Source organism: Galeopterus variegatus, unplaced genomic scaffold, assembly GCF_000696425.1.
Source record: "Galeopterus variegatus unplaced genomic scaffold, G_variegatus-3.0.2 Scaffold60, whole genome shotgun sequence".
NCBI lineage: Eukaryota > Metazoa > Chordata > Mammalia > Dermoptera > Cynocephalidae > Galeopterus > Galeopterus variegatus.
In genome coordinates, this window is record NW_007726171.1 from 199,481 (window position 1) to 221,263 (window position 21,783).

General features: G+C 48.0%; 3 protein-coding genes across 8 annotated transcripts in view; 1 reads left to right on the plus strand and 2 right to left on the minus strand.

Annotated features, from left to right (window-relative positions):
- TARBP2 (TAR (HIV-1) RNA binding protein 2) lies at positions 1–5,542 on the plus strand. Of its 2 annotated transcripts, none has more exons than XM_008575927.1 (9): positions 1–371; positions 918–1,087; positions 2,095–2,197; positions 2,796–2,891; positions 3,450–3,522; positions 3,772–3,889; positions 4,199–4,326; positions 4,749–4,950; positions 5,101–5,542. In XM_008575927.1, exons 1-9 carry the CDS (start codon positions 319–321, stop codon positions 5,256–5,258), a joined length of 1,101 nt encoding a protein of 366 aa, XP_008574149.1. In that variant the 5' UTR covers positions 1–318; the 3' UTR covers positions 5,259–5,542. The 2 variants fall into 2 exon arrangements, with proteins under 2 accessions (XP_008574149.1, XP_008574156.1); XM_008575934.1 differs by lacking the exon at positions 1–371 and adding an exon at positions 509–617.
- A 290-nt stretch (positions 5,543–5,832) lies between these two features.
- On the minus strand, positions 5,833–6,628 carry NPFF (neuropeptide FF-amide peptide precursor). The gene is made up of 3 exons (XM_008575944.1): positions 6,507–6,628; positions 6,154–6,275; positions 5,833–6,035 (listed from the first exon to the last, which is right to left on the minus strand). Exons 1-3 carry the CDS (start codon positions 6,606–6,608, stop codon positions 5,918–5,920), a joined length of 342 nt encoding a protein of 113 aa, XP_008574166.1. The 5' UTR covers positions 6,609–6,628; the 3' UTR covers positions 5,833–5,917.
- Positions 6,629–8,065: 1,437 nt separating this feature from the next.
- The window catches only part of ATF7 (activating transcription factor 7), an 89,197-nt gene continuing 75,479 nt past the window's right edge, over positions 8,066–21,783 (minus strand). For 3 of the 5 annotated variants that reach the window (XM_008575960.1, XM_008575957.1, XM_008575967.1), the window contains exons 11-12: positions 20,798–20,906; positions 14,280–15,463 (exon numbers count right to left, since the gene is read on the minus strand). In XM_008575960.1, the coding sequence (XP_008574182.1) occupies positions 15,246–15,463; positions 20,798–20,906 (327 nt within the window). In that variant the 3' untranslated portion in view covers positions 14,280–15,245. Of the gene's footprint in view, positions 8,108–14,279; positions 15,464–20,797; positions 20,907–21,783 lie in introns of those variants that run through there. The other 2 variants (XM_008575974.1, XM_008575983.1) reach the window with 2 other exon arrangements.

The following is a 21,783-nucleotide window of genomic DNA, read 5'->3' on the forward strand; positions in this document are numbered from 1 at the left end:
AAACACCAAAAAAACAAAGCAAAATAAAAAACTCCCAAACCGGCTTCAGGTCGGGAAGCGACAGCGGAGAGGTCGGCTCTACCCAGAAGGCGGTGCAGCCTGCCAGGGTGAACCACGCGGAGGGTTGTGGGGCGGTAGCTCTCCTCCTGATGGAGACTCGTCAACTAGGGTGGGCGGGGGACTCCATATCCCAGCATGCCCCGCGGCAGGCCCTGCCGGCCGCGGCTCCGGGCTTGGCCCCGGTCCTAGCTCGTCGGCGGTGTATTGGGGCGCGTGGAGGCTGCAGTCACGGAGGCGCCCGCGGGGACGGAGGAGGGAATGAGTGAAGAGGAGCAGGGCTCCGGCACTATCACGGGCTGCGGGCTGCCCAGGTGAGCCACCTCCTACCGTTCCCGGCAGGGTGAAAAGCATGGGGCGGTGCGGAGAGGGTAGCGGCCCGGCCCCAGCATGCACCTGGCCTGAGGGTTGTTCCCGGCAAGCACTGGGGTAGTGGGCAGTGGTTCCCAGCATGCACCGGGACAGTGGCCACTGCCTCCAGCTCTGAATAGTTTTGGGTTGGCCCGGTTCCCAGACTGCACTGGAGCACTGGGCTTTTTGCCCCACATTCAGTGCATTCGGTGGGTACTGGGTTCCTGGCCTGCATGTTGTCAGGGGCATGCGCTTGCAACCTGCACTGGGACACAGGATACCCCACCTTAACTGAGATAGGAACAGTGCATTCCCCACTTGCCTTGTGGTAGTGGACCTTGCTTTTGCCAGCCTGCACCTCCACTTTGAACCCAGCCAATTGATGCTATACCGCCTGGGGTCCCTGGACCCTATGTCCCCCATTATGTGCCTAGGTCTGGTATAGCAATATTTGGCCAGGTGGGTGCAGAGAGGGGAGGTGTGATGTGGGTCTCTGCCCCTCCCCCCAGTATAGAGCAAATGCTGGCCACCAACCCGGGCAAGACCCCGATCAGCCTTCTGCAGGAGTATGGGACCAGAATAGGGAAGACGCCTGTGTACGACCTTCTCAAAGCTGAGGGCCAAGCCCACCAGCCTAATTTCACCTTCCGGGTCACCGTTGGCAACACCAGCTGCACTGGTGAGGAAGGCTTGGGCAGCCTGGATGGGGTGTGCATTCACAGGGCCCCATGGCTTTGTTTCTTAGAGTCTCTTGACAGTCCTCTTCTCCAAGGCCAGTGAGAGAAGGAGAGATTTCAGGGGAAAAGCGACTGGGTGGATTGGGCAAACAGGGCTGTGAGAAGGTGGGTAGGACTCGGGAGAGTTAGAGGAACGAGCAGGACGGCCACAGTGTTCTGGCAGATCCTCATCACCTTAGAAGAGATAAGGAGGGGCCGGCCCGGTGGCGCACTCGGTAGAGTGCGGTGCTTGGGAGCGCGGTGGCGCTCCCGCCGAGGGTTCGGATCCTATATAGAGACCAGTCCGCTCACTGGTTGAGCGCGGTGCGGGAGCAGCACCGAGGGTTGCGATCCCGTTACCGGTCACGAAAAAAGACAAAAAGGAAAAAAAAAAAAAAAGAAGAGATAAGGAGATGATAAACCTAAATCTCAGTGGTGTGTTTGGGGGAGTGAGTGCCTGCTGTCCTGGGCTCTGTTCCAGGAGGTGCTTAACCAAATTGTCATTTAATCTTAAACCTATCTAACCCAGTGATATAGGTGGTAGAATCCCCATGCTGAATATGAGGAAACTGAGTATCAGGGAGATTCAGTGACGGTGCAAGGTCACATGCCTAGTAAGTGACAGAGTGGGGCTTTGATTCCAGAGCCTACCCTCTATTTTTCTAGCTATCTCTATTTATTGAGGGAAAAGAAAGTGCTTTGCAGAGGAAAGTAAGTCAGAGAAAGAATCTCTACTTAAGGTGTTTGAACTTAGAAATTGTACCTGTCATGACTTGATTCTGTGAGCTAATGCACAGATAAGGGTCCTTCCTTCCAGCAGTTAATGAAACACTTCCAGTCTTGGGCAGGGGGAGGTTGGTCAGAGGGGGCTTGGTTGACTCCCCTGGCCGTGAGGAGAGAGGCTGTGGGATGCTGCTTTCTTTTCCATCCTTCCAGTGACCTCCAGTATTGCTCACGCCCCCTCTCTCAGGTCAGGGCCCCAGCAAGAAGGCAGCCAAGCACAAGGCAGCTGAGGTGGCCCTCAAACACCTCAAAGGGGGGAGCATGCTGGAGCCGGCCCTGGAGGACAGCAGGTGAGGGAGGAACAGCTAAGGCATCTTAACAGCCCTGCCAGGAACCCAGGCTCCTGCACCACCCCCTCTGCCCCGTGGGCCTGGTGTAGTGACACTTAGGCACTCTGACCTGGAGAGTTTCCTCTGGACCCAAACAGGGTGCTTTCAGGGCTTCTACTCCTGTGAAGAATTCTGGGGGGAATGGCCAGCCCCATTGAGGGGTTGTGGCTGTAGTTTGGGGCCCGGGTTAGGGAGGGAGAGGAGTGGAGGCTGAGGCTAAAGGGAGTTGGTTGCCAACATGCCTTGTCTTTCCAGCGAGATGTCCTTCCCTCTTCCACACTCAGGTTGGAGTCTGTTGCTCCCATGCTGCTCCCATGGTTCTTGGGTAGGAAGAGACTCTCTTTTCTGAGACCCCCTTTTCTCAGTCTTTTTGACCCAATGTCTGGCAGCAAGGATCCCAGGAGGAAGAGCTGTTGGTTGGCCCTCCCTGAGTCTTTGTTTGGCTCCATTGGGAAGGAGTTCTCTTAGGGGATGGGCAGGTCAGGAGGACCTGGGTCCCCCACCCCTCTGTTCCCCCTACATATGGGTTTGAATCAAAGGCCCCCTTCCCCTCGGGAAGTTCTTTTTCTCCCCTAGACTCTTCACTGCCTGAGGACATTCCGGTTTTTACTGCTACGGCAGCTGCTACTCCTGTTCCATCTGCTGTCCTAACCAGGTATCTTGGGTCTCCTGAGTGCCAGAGTTGGGGGAGAAAGGGGTCCTGGCTCCTGGCCCCCAGCACTTGACCCAATCTGGTCAGGCATGAGAAAGTCTGAGAGTAAACAGAGAATGCAGTACTTGGGGACCAGAGCTTGAGGAATTTGCACCAGCTGGTAAGCTCTTGGGACAGGAGGTAATTTGATTTTCAAATAGGCATATGGATGATGTTCAAACATGTTTAAGATTTTGCAGGCTCCATTTTCTTCTGGGATGGCCACATGATGGTCCCATGTCTAAAGTCCATTATGTGCTTCTGGGGACTGGATATACTGTCCTGGCGAGATGACACTCAAGTGTTTCAGAATTAAAATGAGCCCGGGACCTAGAGGAGGCCTCCCTTGAATGGGACAGAGAAGGGAGCAGGCTAAATGTTCAGACAGACAGCTGCCTGCCTGATGGGGAATAGAGAAATGGTAGTGGGGAAAACCGAAGTAGTGGTTGGGACTTGGGCTCATTGGCAGCCACAGAAGGAATCTTTCCCCTCAGCTTTGGCCTTGGGCCCTTTCTCCTTCAGGAGCCCCCCCATGGAGATGCAGCCCCCTGTCTCCCCTCAGCAGTCTGAGTGCAACCCTGTTGGTGCTCTGCAGGTGCGTGCCCATCCTCATTTCCTGTGCCTGCTTGTTTTCCCTTGAACCAGGGGCCACGAGGGAAGGTTATGTGTGTTTGTGGGTGGGGTGGGATGGTTACCCTGTACTGAGGCCTTTTCCACCCTCCTCTATCCTTCCTGTCACCTAGAGTCTGAGGCTCCTGGGGTGGGATGGAGAGGGGGTGGGTACCAGTGTGGGTATGAGGAGTATTTTCTCACCCAGCCTTGTATGCTGTGTCTCCCTTCTAAGGAGCTGGTGGTACAGAAAGGCTGGCGGTTGCCAGAGTACACGGTGACCCAGGAGTCTGGGCCAGCCCACCGTAAGGAGTTCACCATGACCTGCCGAGTGGAGCGTTTCATTGAGATTGGTAACTGGGCAGAAGGGGGTTCTCATAGCTCCTATCCCTGCGGCACTCCAACCCTGGCCACAAAGCAGCTCCGAGCCTCACTCTACCTCACCCTGGCTATCCTGGCTTCCCAGCACCTTCCTCCTAGCTTCTTCCTGCACCCGTCTTTCCCCTCTTTTCTGGCTGACCAGGTTCTCAGGTGCATTGGCAGGTCCTGAGCTCCCCTTTCCAATTGACATCCCCTGGGGGGACCTTCAATCCAAGTATGGTCTGGGTGGAAAGCACTGGGTCTGTCAGGAATCAATGCAGCAACCCTCTCCCCATATGCAGGCAGTGGTACTTCCAAAAAATTGGCGAAGCGTAATGCAGCAGCTAAAATGCTGCTGCGAGTGCACACAGTACCTCTGGATGCCCGGGATGGCAATGAGGCAGAGCCTGATGATGACCATTTCTCCATTGTGAGTGGCTTGTGTGGGCCAGGCACCATGGGCCATGCTCCATGCCAGGGCAGGGCACCAGGGACTTGGGTCTGTGAGTTGGGTGAGCCTCCCTGGGTCCCAGGCTTGCTTCTGCCCAAGTTTTCCTACAAGACCCAGGGTTCCTTATGTCCCCTTCCAGCCATGACTAGGCCCACATGGTGACTAGGGGGAGCTGGCCCAGGGCAAGGGCCCTGTAGGCTTCTGTTACTGGAATGAGGAAGGCTGCTTGGTCATCTGGTCCAGGGACCAGGAGTTAGAGGGGCCCATGCAGGGACTGACTGCGGGGAATGCAAGCTGGAGGAAGCATTCTTTGGGCTTTACTTGCCTTGGATGTTGAATGTCTAAATGCCTGGGTCCCACAGCCCATGGCTGTATCTTTCTCACTGTCCCCATCTTGTCAGGGTGTCGGCTCCCGCTTGGACGGACTTCGGAATCGGGTCCCAGGCTGCACCTGGGATTCTCTGCGCAATTCGGTGGGAGAGAAGATCCTGTCCCTCCGCAGTTGCTCCCTGGGCTCCCTAGGTGCACTGGGCCCTGCCTGCTGCAGGGTCCTCAGTGAGCTCTCTGAGGAGCAGGCCTTCCATGTCAGCTACCTGGATATTGGTATGGCTAGTTGGGGAGCTGGGGGATGGTGGGGGCTAGACCAGGGCAAGTATAAGGGGGTCAGGAGGAGATGGGTATGATGTGGCTGTGCCCCTCCCTGGTGCTGCCTCCCCACCCAACACTGCCTCCCTCCTCTCTCTTGGCCTCCAGAGGAGCTGAGCCTGAGTGGGCTCTGCCAGTGCCTGGTAGAACTGTCCACCCAGCCGGCCACCGTGTGTCATGGCTCTGCAGCCACCAGGGAGGCAGCCCGTGGCGAGGCTGCTCGCCGTGCCCTGCAGTATCTCAAGATCATGGCAGGCAGCAAGTAAAGTCCCAGCTGGACTCATGGATGTGCACCTTTGCTCCCTGCTCCTCCTGCCTCTGGGCCCGTGCATCTGCTCAGCTCTGGTACCCTCTGGAGGTGCTATCTCTACCTCTGACACAGACTGCCTGCCTTGAGGCTGAGGAAGGCACAGAGCAAGGAGTCAGGGACCACAAGGCCTCAGCCAGCCCAGGATCCGTCCTCATTTTATTGGTGATGACGAGTGGGAATTAAATCGGGGGGCTCTGCATTAGAGCTCAGAATAAACGCACTGCTCCTTGGATTCCTAAACCCTGCTCTTTGTTTCCCTGAGTTGTGCGGATGGCAGAGGAGGTCAGCTCTACATTACTTCTTCCTCTCCTGTGCCTTCCATTAGCTTCTCTGGTGTTCCCTACCCCCTCACCCCCATTCCACGCACATCCTTGTTTTCCTCTCAGGTAGCAGGAGGCCAGGTTCAGTGACCTTCAGGAACATGTCAGCTGCATTTCTGGAGTTTGGTTTGGTGGAGATGGAGGGGGCATTGGTTCTTGCCCCTGGGGCTTCCTCCCAGCCCTTTAAAGTGTCATACAGGCACACATGGATTCAGAAGCAGACAGCTTTATTTGGGTGAAAACATGGCACTTTTGAGTGTGTGCCTTGCATGCAAACACGTGAAGGGATGACATGTCACTTCTTTCCAAAGCGCTGAGGGGCAGCCAGGCTCCAGAACTGGGAGTTCAGCCCATCTCCAGCCCGGGGACTCAGCTGTTCATTGCTCCAGACTCCCTGCGTATTTCTGCCAAACCTTAGAAGAGATTCATCCTCAGATGTATGAGGTCCCTTCAGTGGGACCTCTTCCCTCTCCTCTTCCTCTGTCCCCTGCCCATTTCATCCCAGCCATGCTGTGTCCCTTTCAGACTCACCTCTGAGGCTGAAACAGGAAGACTGGGCTCCGTCCAGTTCTCTGCATGGCCTGGAGCAGGGAGTGCAGGAGTGACCCAGGGGTCTGGGCATCCTGTGGTGGGCGGGGTCCATTGTCTTCTTCCTATGGCAAAGGGGTATCAGGGAAGGAAGATGAACAAATGCCCTGGATTCTTAAGTCACATGGGGAAGGGAGTGGCTTCCAGGGACAAGTTGTAGGAGGCTAAAGAGCCATTTCCTCCAATGTGAGGGCTTAATGAAGACTCTGGCAGCCAGAGAGCATATCTGAACCTAGAGCACAAGTCTTATCTGAAGTAGAGGAAAATGGTGGTATGGGGATGGGGTGCTCACTTACCAGGAAGATCTGATCTTCACCCTGGCCCCCTGGTCCTTCACCGTGGCCCCAGTCTATTAGCAACAACAACACCAGCAGCGCAGCTGCTTGCCTAGAATCCATGCTGCCATCCGCCTTCCTGCAGCCACCCCAGCCTCTTATACCTCCTGTCCCTTTTGTCCCCCACTTCCAACAGCAGCCTGAGGGGGAATCTAGAGAAGGCAATGGAAATACACGGCTCCATTAAGAGCCGCCTGGGATTCCCTCCCATGGCCCCCCTGGGACTTCCTGCTCTCAGCCTCCGGCCCCCAGCCCCTAAGCCTGGAGTTACAGACTTTATTAGATGCATAAATCCTGTCTCCAGAGCTCAAGAAGCATCATTAATTGCAGATGCTCTGTCAGAGCCAGGCCCCAGGGGCCTTACAAGAACCCCCAATCCTTCAACAGTTTGGAGAGCTTCAATTGATCACCTTCCCTCTTTCCTAACTTGTAGACTAAAGTATAGAAAAACTCCTGTCGGAGCTAGTTACCACATCCTGGAATGGAGGGAGAGAGGGAAGAGACAGGGTTAGAGGTGGCCAGGATGACCCAGCCTGGTCCTTCCCCTGATGGGCGAGCAGTCAGGATCACACAGCCTATTTAAACTCCTCTTTACACGCTTCTTGGATAGTTAAAAATGGAATCACTACTCTTGAGATTTGCCTGTGGATAGAAAAGTGAGATATGGAAGATGACAGAAGGGTTCACACAGAGTGGGGGTGGCTTCAAATCTTGGTAGAGCCCATCCTCACCAGACAGACAGCACTGCTTGGGACCTGCCTCACGGCTCTTTCTACGGAGCAGTCCTCCATGGCTGAAGCTCTGCTGCCACCCTGTGGTCATGGCTCCTCACTGCTATGTCTAGCCATTTCCTTTTTCTAGAACAGAGCTCTTAGAAGGAGGAACCTAGGAAGGGGAGGCAGAGTGGGAATCCTAAGGCCCTGACTCCAAGGAGTCCCAGGAGGGCAGTAGCAAGATACTGTGGGGCTGGACTATCATTCTGTCCAATCTGCCCAGTCACCACAGCCTCCGCCCGGCTCTGGCTCTCACACACGGATAGACAGGATCCTTCCTTAGGAAAAACCAGAATCACTACTTCTCAGGGAGGGGTGCTTCCAAGTCATCTAGTGTAGTTTCCTTCTAATTCTAGAATACCTTCCTGAGTATCACCACCAGTGTGGTTCTCTAGCCTATGCTGAAGAGGTAGTGGGACTTTGACTTAGCCTTGGGCAAGCTGTCTCGAGTTTCTTCACATAAAACATGAGGACATTAAGAGAAATTTTCTAGGGTGAACATTATTTGAGATCCCTTTTCTAATTCATTCAGCACAGGATATGGTATAGAGCAAGAATCCTCAAAACATTATCAGTGATTACCTTGCACACCCCAGTCCTAGAGAACTCACCATCTCCTGAGACAGTCTTTAGATATTTATCCTTGTGCTGAGTTGACTCCAGGCTCGCTGTGGCTTCCACCAGAGGTCTTAGTCTCCTCCATCAAGTCTCACAGAACATCTCTCATCTCTTTCATGTGTAAAAGCCCTTCATCATTTGAAGACAGATTTTATTCTTCCATGCTATAGTCTTTTTGCAAGGGAAAGTGCCAAACTCTTCAAAGCAAAGAATCTAGGAACCAACTTACACCTTATATATATGTAGCTTAAAGCAAATTTTGATTTGGATGTTCTAGATTTGAGGGTACTTCAAAAAGTTCATGGAAAAATTGAATTAAAAGATAACACAAATCTTTCCATGAACTTTTTTTTTTTTTCCTTTTTTTGTGACCGGTAACGGGATCGCAACCCTTGGTGTCGCGCCCGCACCGCGCTCAACCAGTGAGCGGACCGGTCTCTATATGGGATCCGAACCCTCAGCAGGAGTGCTGCCGCGCTCCCAAGCTCCGCACTCAGCCGGCCCTTTCCATGAACTTTTTGAAATACCCTCATATATTTCTATTAATACAGCCTAACATAGGGTGAGCCTTTTTGTAAGTTTTGTCTTATGGTTGGTTCATGCATAGAATCTTCCATTCATCATCATTACATCTTGTAGTTTACTGCTTCTTAAAGGGGAGTATCAAGTCCATGTGTAGGTGGTGCTTCTGTGGGAAGTCGCTCCTACATCACGTTGTGGTCCTTGTCTGTTCCACCTGACAGAGAAGTCTAGAGGAGCAGGGTTGTGAGGGTGTGTAGGGCATTGCAAGGAGTGGTTCTGTGCCAGACAGAACTCAGTTTTAATCCTAGTTCTTGCACTTAACTGTGTGACTTATCTAAACCTCAGTTCATCATCAGTGAAAGGAAGCAGGTATTCCTGTTGTGACCAGTACATGACTTGAATGCAAAGCACTCTACTATCTAGCACAGAGCAGGCAGTCAGTGCTTACCACCTGTGCTGCTCCTCCTCACACTTCTCTGACCACCAGTTACAAGTAGATCTGAGCTGAGGTTGCATTCAGAAAGGGGGTGGTCTAGCTGGCTTCCTGGAAGGAGGTGGTCAGTCTCTCCTTTGCTTAAAAGTTAGAATGAGTTAATACTTCTAACTTGGTAAATTGCTGTGTCTCTACAGTTGCATTCCCACCTCGAAAACCTCTCAATCTTGGCTTTGGTAGTTGGCTTTCAACAACTTCCTTTTTCCCCTTTTCTGGATCCCCCCGTGTGCTCCTGACCACAACACAGTGAAGACCACCATTGCCTTTCCCACTCTCCTTTGTAGACTCAGGTTCCCTATTTGTGTCAATTGTCTATTAGTCACCAGCCACAAGCAGCTTCTGAAATCATTTCTCTCCTATTGGGAAGCCTCCTATCTCATTTGTCAGATTCTTCAGCCTGGGCTCACTGTTCTCCCTTATAAGGATAATTATAAAGGAATACACAGATGGAAGAAATTATCAGTTATTTCCCTACACATTCTCCTTATTCCTCATAATCTCTGAGCATTACCTGTTTCTCTTGTGAACTCTTACCTGCTTCTGAACAAACTCCACCCCTCATTTCTAGACTAACCTCCTCATCACAGAAAGCTTCACTTTCTATGTCTATGTGTGCACTCCCCAGTTGTGCTGGAAACTTCTTTAGGGTGGGGCTTTTTTCTTTTAAATTGTTGGGAGGGGATGGAGACAAAACACTGAAAGATAGGAGGCCACCTGCCTTCAGCCACTCTTCCAACCCATATCCACATAAAGCACACACTCAGTTCTCTGGTGACTGCTCCCATGATGTCAAGGGCCCTTCCCTCCAAGGCAGTCCACAGGCCTAAGCTCTGATCCTCATGCCTTCTGTCATACTATGTAATTTATATAGATCATCTGCCTTCTCTAGGCTGTCTTCCCTATAGAAAAAGTAGGGAAAAGAATCCCTGCTCCTTCCGTCCTAACAAATGGGAGAGTGAGGAAGATCACAGACATGAAAGCCCAGTCAGTTCCCAAAAGAGTGGACAATGGGATTTGTAGATCAGAGTAGTGAAGCATCAGACATAACAGTGGTTCTCTTGATAGTTTAATGTTATATTTGCAGCATAAATAAGGCACAATATATGCCAGGGCAAGGGAAGGAGGGAGAAGGCATGGCGGGCTGGATAACTGCTAAGTGGCAAGGGGGAAGGAAGAATGGATGGTTAGGGAGAATAGAGCGAAGCCCCTGCCTCAGCTCTGTCCCAGGAGATTGTGAGAACCTGCTCACAGGGATCATGCTGAATTGGGTGGAAGGGAAGAGAGTTTTGTAACAAAGTAGCCTGTAGCACTGCATCCTCCCTCCTGTCAAAGTCCACCACTGGGAACTGGGGAGACCCAGACCCAGACTCAAATTCCTTGAGATGGAGAGGTGTCGCTACATGTCAAAAATATATAGATGAACAGAGATATAATCATAGATACACACTGCTTTCTTTTCAATAGATGCTGTGTCAGGATGCGGGGCTGCCTCCACTGTTGGGGCTGGAGACTCATCTCCTCCCTGCCTGAAAGGTGTGTGTGTGTGGGAGGAACGGGACAGCTAAAGCTCCAGCTGGTCCTTAATGTAACAAAGAATGTGGAGTGACCAGTCTGCAAGGGAATACAGGACAACTCCTGTCCAGACCAATGCAGGGATAGGTTTTAGGAAAAAGACTAGAAGGAAGACAAATCTAGATTTTGAGATGAGTGATGTGGTGCTGGTTGTTTTAATGGGAATGGAGGGAGGGACTGGAACAAATAGAAAAATATGTTAGTGCTAAGGCAGAGGATAGTACATAAAATATCCTTGACACCCCATAAGAATTTCCCATCTTGCCTCCGAGGCAATTGTTCTCAAGCTTTAGTATACATTAGAATCACTTGGAGTGCTTGTTAAAACCCACCCCTAGAGTGTCTGATTCAATAGGTCTGGGATGGGGCCTAAGAATGTGCATTTCTAACAAGTTCCCAGATGATGGTGATGCTGATGCTGCTGGTCCTGCACCATATTTTGAGAACCACTGCCCCAAGGTAAAGTCAGTGAAACTAGTGCTCATAGCCACTTCTCACAGCTAAAGCATCACTCACCAGTAACTAATGGTGAGAGATATCTGTGCTACTAGCCCCCCATTAAAAAAATAGAATAAACTCTAGTAGCTACAATACAAACCTGCATCTACAAAGGACATAAGCTGCCTTTACCCCAAAGAGAGAGAATTCAATTAGTGCAGAGGGTGGGATTGCTGGCCAGCAGCCACATAGGTTCATTTCTGCTAGGTTGCCATCCTGGGGTGGGAGGGTGGAGCTTTATGTCTGTATGCACATGCATGTATGCAAACAAATATAGAGAAATCAGTTCTATAAGAAGGATGATTAGGATTATAGGAGGCTGTAGTGGGGTGTGGGTTCCTCTAATCTGCCTTAGGATCCCCACCTGTCCTGTTCCTCTGAAACTGCCCCACCCCCATCAAACATAAGTCTAAAGAAAGCAGAAAGAGCATATCAACAAAGGCATATGTGATATAGCTAGGAGGACTGGAATCTAAACAGACTGGTTATGAACTTAGAAAAAAGAAATAACATTTCCTTCCTGTGTATACAATGTACAATATTAATGGAAAATAATGATTTGGGGATGGGAAGAAAGTTATGAAAGGGGGAAATTTTGGTGGGGAGAGCTGTCTCAGGGACTAGCACCTTTAAGGAGCCTCTCAATGTGGGGCAGGGTAGCCTCAGAAATCAGAGGAAGAATGTTTCTGTGTCTGCCTGGTGGTTCAGGTTGCAGATCGTGCATGGTTATGGTTTAGCACTCTATCTACCAGGATGGGAGGTGCTGGAGGGCCGTGAATCAAGAAAGGAGCTGAGATCAATAGAACAGGGACAGGAAAGGAAGGCAGCAAGGTGAGATGCAGTTAGCCCAACTCCTCTTTAACCACCACCTACAATATAAGGTCTAGTGCTTAGGGCCGAGGAGAGGAGTGGAGGTTGAAGGAACCCAGATTTGGGGTGCACATCCAACACGGAAAGAAGTAAGTAAAGGAGGTACTACTCTTTCTAGTCCTTCCTAGTAGTGTGGGAGACTCTCAGACTTTCCAACTCTAAGTAAGCCTTCTTTTAAGGGAAAGGGGCAGAAAAGTGTGCAGACCTGAAGACCTGTTTCTGACCCCTTTCTCGGTGGTCCTGGGTATCTAGCAGTAGCTGTGTCTTTGGAGTGAGGTGGGAGACCTGAAGCCTGTATTCACTCAGAAGAGTCCAAAACATCCACGCTCTCAGCTCCTGTCTGAAAGTGTCCTCCCTTAAGTTCCTAGAAAGGCCATGGTCCTTAAGAAGAGCTACCTCCATGATGTTTGGTTCTGGTCCAGATGAGTCTGGAAGGCAAAGATTAGGGGAACGTGACCACATGGCTGGCAGGAATAATAAGGTAAGTGATGTTCCCCTTGACTGTAAGAGAAGCTTCAGGGTAAGCAATTGCTCTGCCTTCTTACTGAGACCGAGGACCAATTAAAGATCTGTCTGGGGGTTCTGTCCTGCCCCTTCCTCATTTCAGTGCCACTTCACTACTATGGTTCTGGCAATGCCCCTCATTTAGGTCCCCAATACTAACTTCCCACTGAAAATGAAATAGGGACTCAAGAGAATTAGACATGGGAGCTAAGAAACTAAAAAAGACCCTCTACATAAATTAGCCATCCAACACAGTACACAGGGACAGACTGCCAGCACATGTACACAGTGACAAACTGATTCTTAACTTTAAAAACATTTGACTGTAGGGGGAAGAAAAACAGTCAAGGGTCTTATGAAAAGCTCCTTAGGAGCCATAAGTTCAGTCAAGCTTCAGTGCACGGCTGCTAGTGGGAACTCAAGACAAAAAAAATGAAAGAAAACTCTTAAAGCAAGAGAAGATCCCAGGGAGCAGCCGTCTAAAGGAGAAATCCTGAGCACAAGTTATGGCTGTGAATTTTTAAAGGCATGTGAAGTCTCTGGAGGTGGTAACCTGCATCCGGACCATCTGCCATGACATTTGCTAGTCTGAGTACCTCAGGGGCTGTTCCTGTTGGATCCCTGGTGGTAGAAGATGAGAAAACCTTGTTTTCTCTCCTTTATCTTCACCAGGTGTGGCTTGTTCAGCACCAGCTCTGAAAAGCAGGAGGGGAAACTTAAAACAAATGCAGCAGAACATCCAACCCGACTGATTCACCAGTATATCACTCTGAGGAGAAGGAAATCTTGTAGCTTAGAACATTTTCTCATTCCCCTATAACAGGCATTTTGGAAGATGAAATGAGAAATGAATCTGGCAGTTATTTTGTATGTATGTTTAAGATGGAGGTAGGAGAGATGGAGAAAAGGACATTCTTAGCTTGGGCAGATGGCAGAAGGTGGCTCTGGGACAACTGGAAGGGTTTCATACTGAAGGGCTATTAAAGCTGACCTATCCATTCATAGGACTCTGGCTTTGGATTGCTCCCTACAGTCCTGGTAGAAATTGCATAGTTCAGAGCAAAGGGAGGGCAAGAAGTTCTAGTGGGGAAGAAAGAGGAAGAAGAGGGATGAATTTCTCCCCCTGCAACATACCTTTTCAAAGTGAGAATGGCCGAGAGCGACAATCACCAATTTCCCATGCAGGCCAGATCCTGGGCACCTCTGCTGAGATTAGTACTGTCCCTTCCCTCTCCCCTCCTCTTTCCATCCAATCTTATACTCAAGAAAACCTACTCAGGACTTGGCTATGATGCTTCACAGTCCTAGAGCTTGTACTATGGAGAAGCATTACATTTAGGAAACAGAGCAGAAACGAGTTGAAGAAACTCTGCAGGACAGGGATACCTAGTGGCTAGGCTAGGAACCTGATGAAAGAGAGAGAAGGTAGTCAAGAGGGTGATGGGCACTTGCAAATACAAGACCCTACTTAAGAAGGTTGTGAGGCTGAGATTGGGGGAAGAGCAAGAGAATGCAGGGATCCCCTACACGACAGACTCCAGGGGGGGTGCAACTGAACTATTTCTAGAAGAGAGATGGAAGTAGTAATGTCTTCATTAAGGGAATGAAGAGGGAGAGGCAGGAGCAGGAAGAGGACCAAAGATGACAATATGTACAGTTTGACCAGTAAACTCATAAAAACATAAAAGAATTAACTAATCCAGAAACCCAGGGGAATGAGCTTTAAACTACATTGTTCCTGCCTGGTCTGATGATCAGAACTAAAGGAAAGGGCCGGCCCCGTGGCTCACTTGGGAGAGTGTGGCGCTGGTAGCGCCGAGGCCGCGGGTTCAGATCCTATATAGGGATGGCCTGTGTGCTCACTGGCTGAGCGTGGTGTGGACCACACCGTGCCCAGGGTTGCGATCCCCTTACCGGTCAAAAAAAAGAGAGAACTGAAGGAAAGGAGAGTGGGGAGAGGGCATCAGGCAGTCAGATGATCCCGGGCTCTTTCCCTTTGTACCACCAATATTAAGGCCACAAGATGAGGTTGCCACGGCTGAGTGGGGGGGTGGGGGTGGGTGGAGAAGACCACACCATGAGACTAAGTCAAGTCAAGAGACAAAATGAGGTACCCAAATAGCTCTAGAAACAGATGAAAAAGGACTGGACCTCTTGGGGTTTTGTTTGTTTCTCTCCTCTTTTTTTTTTTTGGTGGCAGGTAGGGAGAAGGTGTAAAGCTTATGGAAGAATTGGAAAATACTGCTACTTCATACCTTAAAGGTAACCTTACATTCTCCATAAGTGAATGTTTTAACTACAGTTTAGGAAAGGGAAAAAGGGATAAATAAACAGCTATTGGGAGACAAAGTCCTGAGTCCATGGGGTGGCCGGGGATGGGTCAGCAAGTGCTATGCCATTAAATCTAGCCTCCCTCTATCTAGCAGGAAGTGGCATGCTGATAAGGAACAAGAAGGTAACAGCCATAGCTTAGTGGGAAGAAAGGGAATTGAGAAATCCCAAACCTAGAAGTACAAGGGTTAGTGTTAAAAGAGACAGGTACATGTGCATGGGGCAGGGGTGATTGTTCGGACCATCTGGAAAGGTCTTTGGCTGTGGGTACATCAGAAACTCCACCCTTGGGGGATGCTCTATGTGGCTCTGGAGCTGGGAGGCCTCCAGTTCAGATGTCAAACATACATGACCATGTGGCTGAAGAGAAAAGCCCCAAATCTGTCCATTACTCACAACACACAATTTTCCCCCCATATTGCCACGTCCAAGGCAGATGGAAGGGGAAAAGATGACATCTTCTCTCTTAGCTCTTGGGCGGGCGAGCTCTGGCTGGGTACCTCTCCACCAGGGGAGGCATCATCTGCCCGCAGACTGGGACTGAGGGGTCATGATCACATGCGACTGTATCGGCATGCTCAGTTCTGTCCTTTGGCTGGCCATCTGAGTGAGGACCGAGGTGGCTACAGCTTCAGCTGCAGAGCGAACACTGAGGCCATTGCTAGGGGCTGTTGCTGAGCTGTGCTGAATCACAGGGGCTGGAGAACCCGTTGGCTCTGAGCTTTCCTTGGGGCTTTCTGCCAGGAAGGAGGGCAAAGAGCAGAGAGCAAGTGGTTAGAAAACAGAATGGGGAAAGAGGCAGGACTACTTTTTGCCATAATTCTAAAGGAGCCCAAAGGAAAAGGAAACCCATCTTTTTGAGGGGAACTCCCCAGAATCCTGGCTTCTAAGTCATGAATGGGCTAGGCGATGGGAAGTTGTGAGAAGGGAAGCAAGAACTAGGCCCAAATTAACCTATCCTAATAAAGCGAATCCCCAACATGCTAATCATACCTTCTGGCTTCTAGGTCTTTGCATGGTTCATTACCCCCTGTTTGGAACACTCTTCCTCTCATTCATGTCTTTGAAGGTGATTTAAAATAGATTTCTTTTTAGTTATCCTCTCTGACTAATGCTCACAGAAATTGAATCATTCCATTATTTTTTATGTTCCTTTGGCATATAGTTGCACTACAGGTAAGCCTGATATACATACATATATATATATAAAATCAAGCTACTATCAAATGATGTTATGAATAGTCAGTCCTTGGCCAAGGTTCAGTTAACATATAAAACTACAAAGAAGTCCGTTAGACCCTCTTGACTATCAATTAGCTAGGCATTAATAATTTAAAACATTTATTATGAGCTGTGCCACTCCACCTAAGGTAACAATAATGTTTTACTACCAAACACAAGTACCTGAGCTGCAAACAAAGGTAACTCCATATTGCTCTCATCAGTTAAGGAGTTTTATTAAACCTCAGATAGCCCCTATGGCTGCTTAAACAGTTATGTGGAATAAGGGCAAACTTCTAATAGCTGGTTGTATTTCTGACCTCCCAATGAATGCCTAAGTCTTTCAGGATTCAAATACTGACTTTGTGAAGCTTCTCTGTCACCCTCAGGAAATTAACTTTTTCACCCTATGTGCTTTTGGAGCATACATTTATTTATTCATCAAACATTTACTGAGCATCATCCATGGAGTATACAGAAAATAAAATGGGAATCCAGTCCTCAGGAAGTTCCTTGTCCAGGGGCTCCTTGACTAGGATATGTTCTTACCTCATTTACGGATTTACAGGACACTATGGTGGTAGGAGCAGTGTCTTATTTATCTTGGGTCAAGTACCTACCATAATGTCTATACCACACAGCAGGAACTAAATACATATTTGCTGTAACAAGTAAGTAATTTGATGGATTACTTGTCATAGTTCTTGCAGGGACTGAGTAGGAAACTTACTGGATAAAGACTACATACTGATACTCAGTCCTCAGCCTCTTTTACCCATCAATAGGATTTGAAATAGTTGATCACTAAACTTATTTTTTTTTAACCTTTTTTCTTCATTAAAATTTTTTTTATGTTTATTTAAAAACATTTTTTGGGGGCCGGCCCGGTGGCTCACTGCGCTAGTGCGCCGCTTGGGAAGCGCGGAGGCGCTCCCGACGAGGGTTCGGATCCCACATACAGACCGGTTCCCGCTCACTGGCTGAGCGAGGCGCGGGGGCAACACCAAGGGTTGCGATCCCGTTGCGGGTCCCGGTCCGGTACAGGGGCGACACTGAGGGTTGCGATCCGTTGCCGGACACGGAAAAAGACAAAAAAAAAAACATTTTTTTGAAATGCTTTCTTACCTTGATTTACAGACCACCATATCCAGCTACTCAGGTGGTTTTCCCCCTACCTTCCTGGCTGCTGCTTCTCAGGTTCTTGTGGGTTACTTCTCATCTTTGATCTCTAAATGTTGGAGTACCCCAGGGCTCAGTCCTGGGATGATTTCTCTTTTTCTATCTATGCTCTCTCCCTTGGGAACATCATCAGCTTAAAAAACTAACTGCTGACTCCCAAATTTGTATCTTTTTTTTTTTTGTCTTTTTTTTTTACTGACCGGTAACGGGTTCGCAACCCTCGGTGTCGCGCCTGCACCGGGGACCGGCAACGGGATCGCAACCCTCGGTGTTGCGCCTGCACCGCGCTCAGCCAGCGAGCGGGAACTGGTCTCCACATGGGATCCGAACTCTCGGCGGGAGTGCCGCCGCGCTCCCAAGCGGCGCACTCTCCAGTGTGCCACTGGGCCGGCCCCCAAATTTGTATTTTTAGGATACCTTTCCTTTTAACTGTGGACCCATTGCAGACCCATATAATCAACTGCCCACTTGATATATATATATATATATTTTTAAAGATGACCAGTAAGGGGATCTTAACCATTGACTTGGTGTTGTCAGCACCACACTCTCCCATGACAGCTAACCAGCAATCCCTATATAGGGATCCGAACCCACGGCCTTGGTGTTATCAGCACCACACTCTCCCAAGTGAGCCATGGGCAGGCCCCAGCTTGACATTTTTTTTTTGTTTCCTTTTGCCTTTTTTTGTGACTGGCAACGGGATCGCAACCCTCGGTGTCGTGCCCGCACCGCACTCAACCAGTGAGCAGACCGGTCTCTATATGGGATCCGAACCCTCGGCAGGAGCGCCACCGCGCTCTCAAGCGCTGCACTCTACCGAGTGCGCCACCGGGCTGGCCCCCCAGCTTGACATCTTAATAGGTTTCTTTCTTTATTTTTTGGTGGCTGGCTGGCACCGGAATCCGAACTCGTGACCTTGGTATTATAAGGTTGCACTCTAACCAACTAAGCTAACCGGCCAGCCCCTAACAGGCTTCTTAAATTCAGCTTGTCTGAAACTGAATTCCTGATATACCTCCCAAACCATTTCCTCCTACATTATCCCTTGTCTTGATTAATTACAACTCCATTCTTAACAGATGCTTAGGCCAAAAACTTTGATGCAATTCTTTCTTTTTTTGGTGGCTGGACAGTACGGGGATCAAACCCTGGAACTTGGTATTATCAACACCACACCTAAACAACTAGCCCTCTGTTGCAATGATTGGTTCTTCTTATTCTTGTATATACCACCCTACTTGGCCCATTATCAAGCCCTGTTGCTTTTTTTTTTTTTTTAAAGATGATTGGTAAGGGGTCTTAACCCTGACTTGGTGTTGTCAGCACCATGCTCTCCCAAGTGAGCTAACTGGCCATTTCTATATAGGGATCCGAACCCATGGCCTTGGTGTTATCAGCACCGCACTCTCCCAAGTGAGCTAACTGGCCATTTCTATATAGGGATCCGAACCCATGGCCTTGGTGTTATCAGCACCGCACTCTCCCAAGTGAGCCAAGGGCCGGCCCTAAGCCCTGTTGCTTTATCTTTAAAATATATCCTAGGGCCGGCCCGTGGCTCACTCGGGAGAGTGCGGTGCTGATAATACCAAGGCCACAGGTTCGGATCCCATATAGGGATGGCCGGTTAGCTCACTGGGTGAGCGTGGTGCTGACAACACCATGTCAAGGGTTAAGATCCCCTTACCGGTCATCTTTAAAAAAAAATAAAATAAAATAAAAAAATAAAATAAAATATATCCTGAATTCAACCCCTTCTCACCACTTTCACTACCACTATCCTGGTCCAAGCCTCCATCATCTCTTGCATTATTGCAATAGCCTCCTAAATGGACTGCCTGCTTCTGTCTGTACACCCCTGATGTCTCTAGCAGAGTGATACTGTTCATAATAAGTCAGATCAGTCATGTCACTGCTCTGCTGAAAACCCTCTAATGGCCTCCAACGTAGAGTATGTAGAGTAAAAGCTGAGATCTTCACTATGACTGAGGACAGCCTACATATAGTGCTCCCATTACCTCCCCTACCTCATCTTAATTACTCTCTGCCCTTGATTCTCTCCACTCCAGCCACACTAGCCTCCTTGATGTTCCCAGGATGTACCAGGCATACTCCCACCTTGGGTCTTAGCTGCGTTTGTGGTTCCTCATGCCTGTAGTACTTTTCTTCCATATAAATGCGTGGCTAGCTCCCTCACTTCCTTCAGGCCTTTATTCAAAAGCACCTCATCTACAATTGTAATCCTGCTGCCAATATTTCATACTACCCTGCTTGTCTTATTTTTTCTTCTAGCATTTCCTATTATCTAAAACACCATATATGTTACCTATTTATCTTGTTTATTGTCTGTCTCACCTACTGAAATATAAGCTCCTCAAGGGCAGGGATTTAATCTAATCTATTTGGTTTCATATTATATCCCCAGAATGTAAAACAGTGCCTGACACAGAATAGGCACTCAATCAATACCTGCTTAATGAATTAATGTAACCTGATTTTACTAAATGTAACCTAATTTTTACTAATGTAACCTAATTTTAATAAAAATTAAAATTTAAATAGAAGTGTTTAAAACTGGTGACGTGGGGCTGGCTGGTTAGCTCAGTTGGCTAGAGCACAGCCTTGTAACACCAAGGTCAAGGGTTTGGTTCCCTGTACTGGGCAACTGCTAAAAAAAAAAAAGTTTAAAACTCATTTAAAAAATGAATAAATACAATTGGTGATGTGGTTAATCTTTTCTATGGGAACACATCTCTGAAATGATACACACAGTTAATGGAAAAATAACATCAAAATTTGATAGCCAACATTTCTATAAATTTATTTTATTTGTAAAGAAAAACTACCATTTATTAGCTTTTACTGTCTATAAGCAAATTATTCACAGTAATTTTAACTTCAGAATTATGCTTGTTGTGAGCACAACTCTGTGGCCATCTCTTTCTAGCAATATTTTATGTATGCTCATTGATTCCAAACTAAAAACAATATCAGCCTATGATTAGAAAGGTAAAATATACCCCCAAATCCCAATGTTTAACAAATCCCAATATATAACCTGCTGTTTTTATTTTCTTTAGGCCAAGACAGTGTCATTAGATTGAGAAACACCTGGATGTAAATCTTGGTTCTACCATTTTACCAGCTGTGTAACTTTAGGTAAGTGACCTAAGTGCAGTTTTCTCACATATAAATGGAGGTAGGGCCAAGCCCGTGGCGCACTCGGGAGAGTGCGGCGCTGGGAGCGCAGCAGCGCACCCACCGCAGGTTCAGATCCTATATAGGGGTGACCGGTGCGCTCACAGCGCTCACTGGCTGAGCATGATGCGGCCGGTTTCAAAAAGGACAAAAATAAATAAATAAATAAATAAATAAATGGAGGTAATATCTATTTCATGAGAGAATTGGGAAGATGGTAGAGTGCCTAACGCATAATAGGCACCTAATAAATATTGCTACCCTTCATCCCCAACTGTGATAGAAAGGATAACTTTATATTGTTGTCAAAAGTTTTTTTTTTTTTTTTAGGACTGTTTGCTCCACAAGGGTTACTCACTTATCTGGAGTTGGAGTCTCCAGAACATTCAGGATAGGTTATAAAATCATAAAGAGTTAATAAGACTCTCAGTATGTGCAGTTTACTGACTGTGCTTAGGTCGTGAACCACTCACCTAAATAGCCTTGAGTCTTTTTCTGTAGTGCAGTGACTGGGCAGTCTTTATGAGCTAACAGTAGCTGTTTCAACTGAGCCACTTCATTGCGTAGTAATGTGACTTCATTCTGAGGAAGGAGGGAAGAAAAGAGCATCAAAAATATTCATCCTCCACTCTTAAACCCCCAGTGGCTATTCCCAAAATGAGAAACAATGCTGCCTGGATTTTCTCCACCAAATTGGGACAAGACTCCTGATCCAACAAGGATTCAGAAAGCCCGGGACAGTATAGTCATGAATTCAATGACAGGAGCTGCTTACAGTGAAAAGTAGGAATTTATAATAGAAAAATTACTCCTATTTAGGATAAATATGATTATACCAAAATTAATAATACATATGCTCTTTGACTAATAAGAAAGCCTATTTCTAGGAATCTATTTAACTGTTAAATGTTCACTGCAGCATTGCCGTTCTAGCAAAAAATTACCTTATAATGTAACATTCATACCTTATAATGTAACCGCATTACGGAATATACTACTATACAGTTATTTACTTATTTATTTATGTATTTATTTGCATGGCTGGCCTGTACGGGGATCTGAATCCTTGACTTTGGTGTTTTAACAGTGCGCTCTAACCAACTGAGCTAACTGGCCAGCCCTACACAGCTACTTAAATGAGGTAGATCCACCAAATCTTGGCTAGATCTACAGAAGATACTATTAACCCATTAATGTTAAACTCACAATCCCTCCAACTCCAACACAAAAACTATAAATGAAAAAATATTTAGAAATATGAATATGTCTGGAAGGTACTTACCAAATTTATCTACAGGGAAGAGAATGGGACTGGGAAAGGAAGATTAAAGAGAGACTGTTTTTATTCTATACATCTGTGTGTGTTTATATTTTATAATAGAAATGTGTTCATATATTACCTTTTTAATTCCATATTTAAATATATAATCAGATGAAGGGAAAATAATATTCAAGAGAA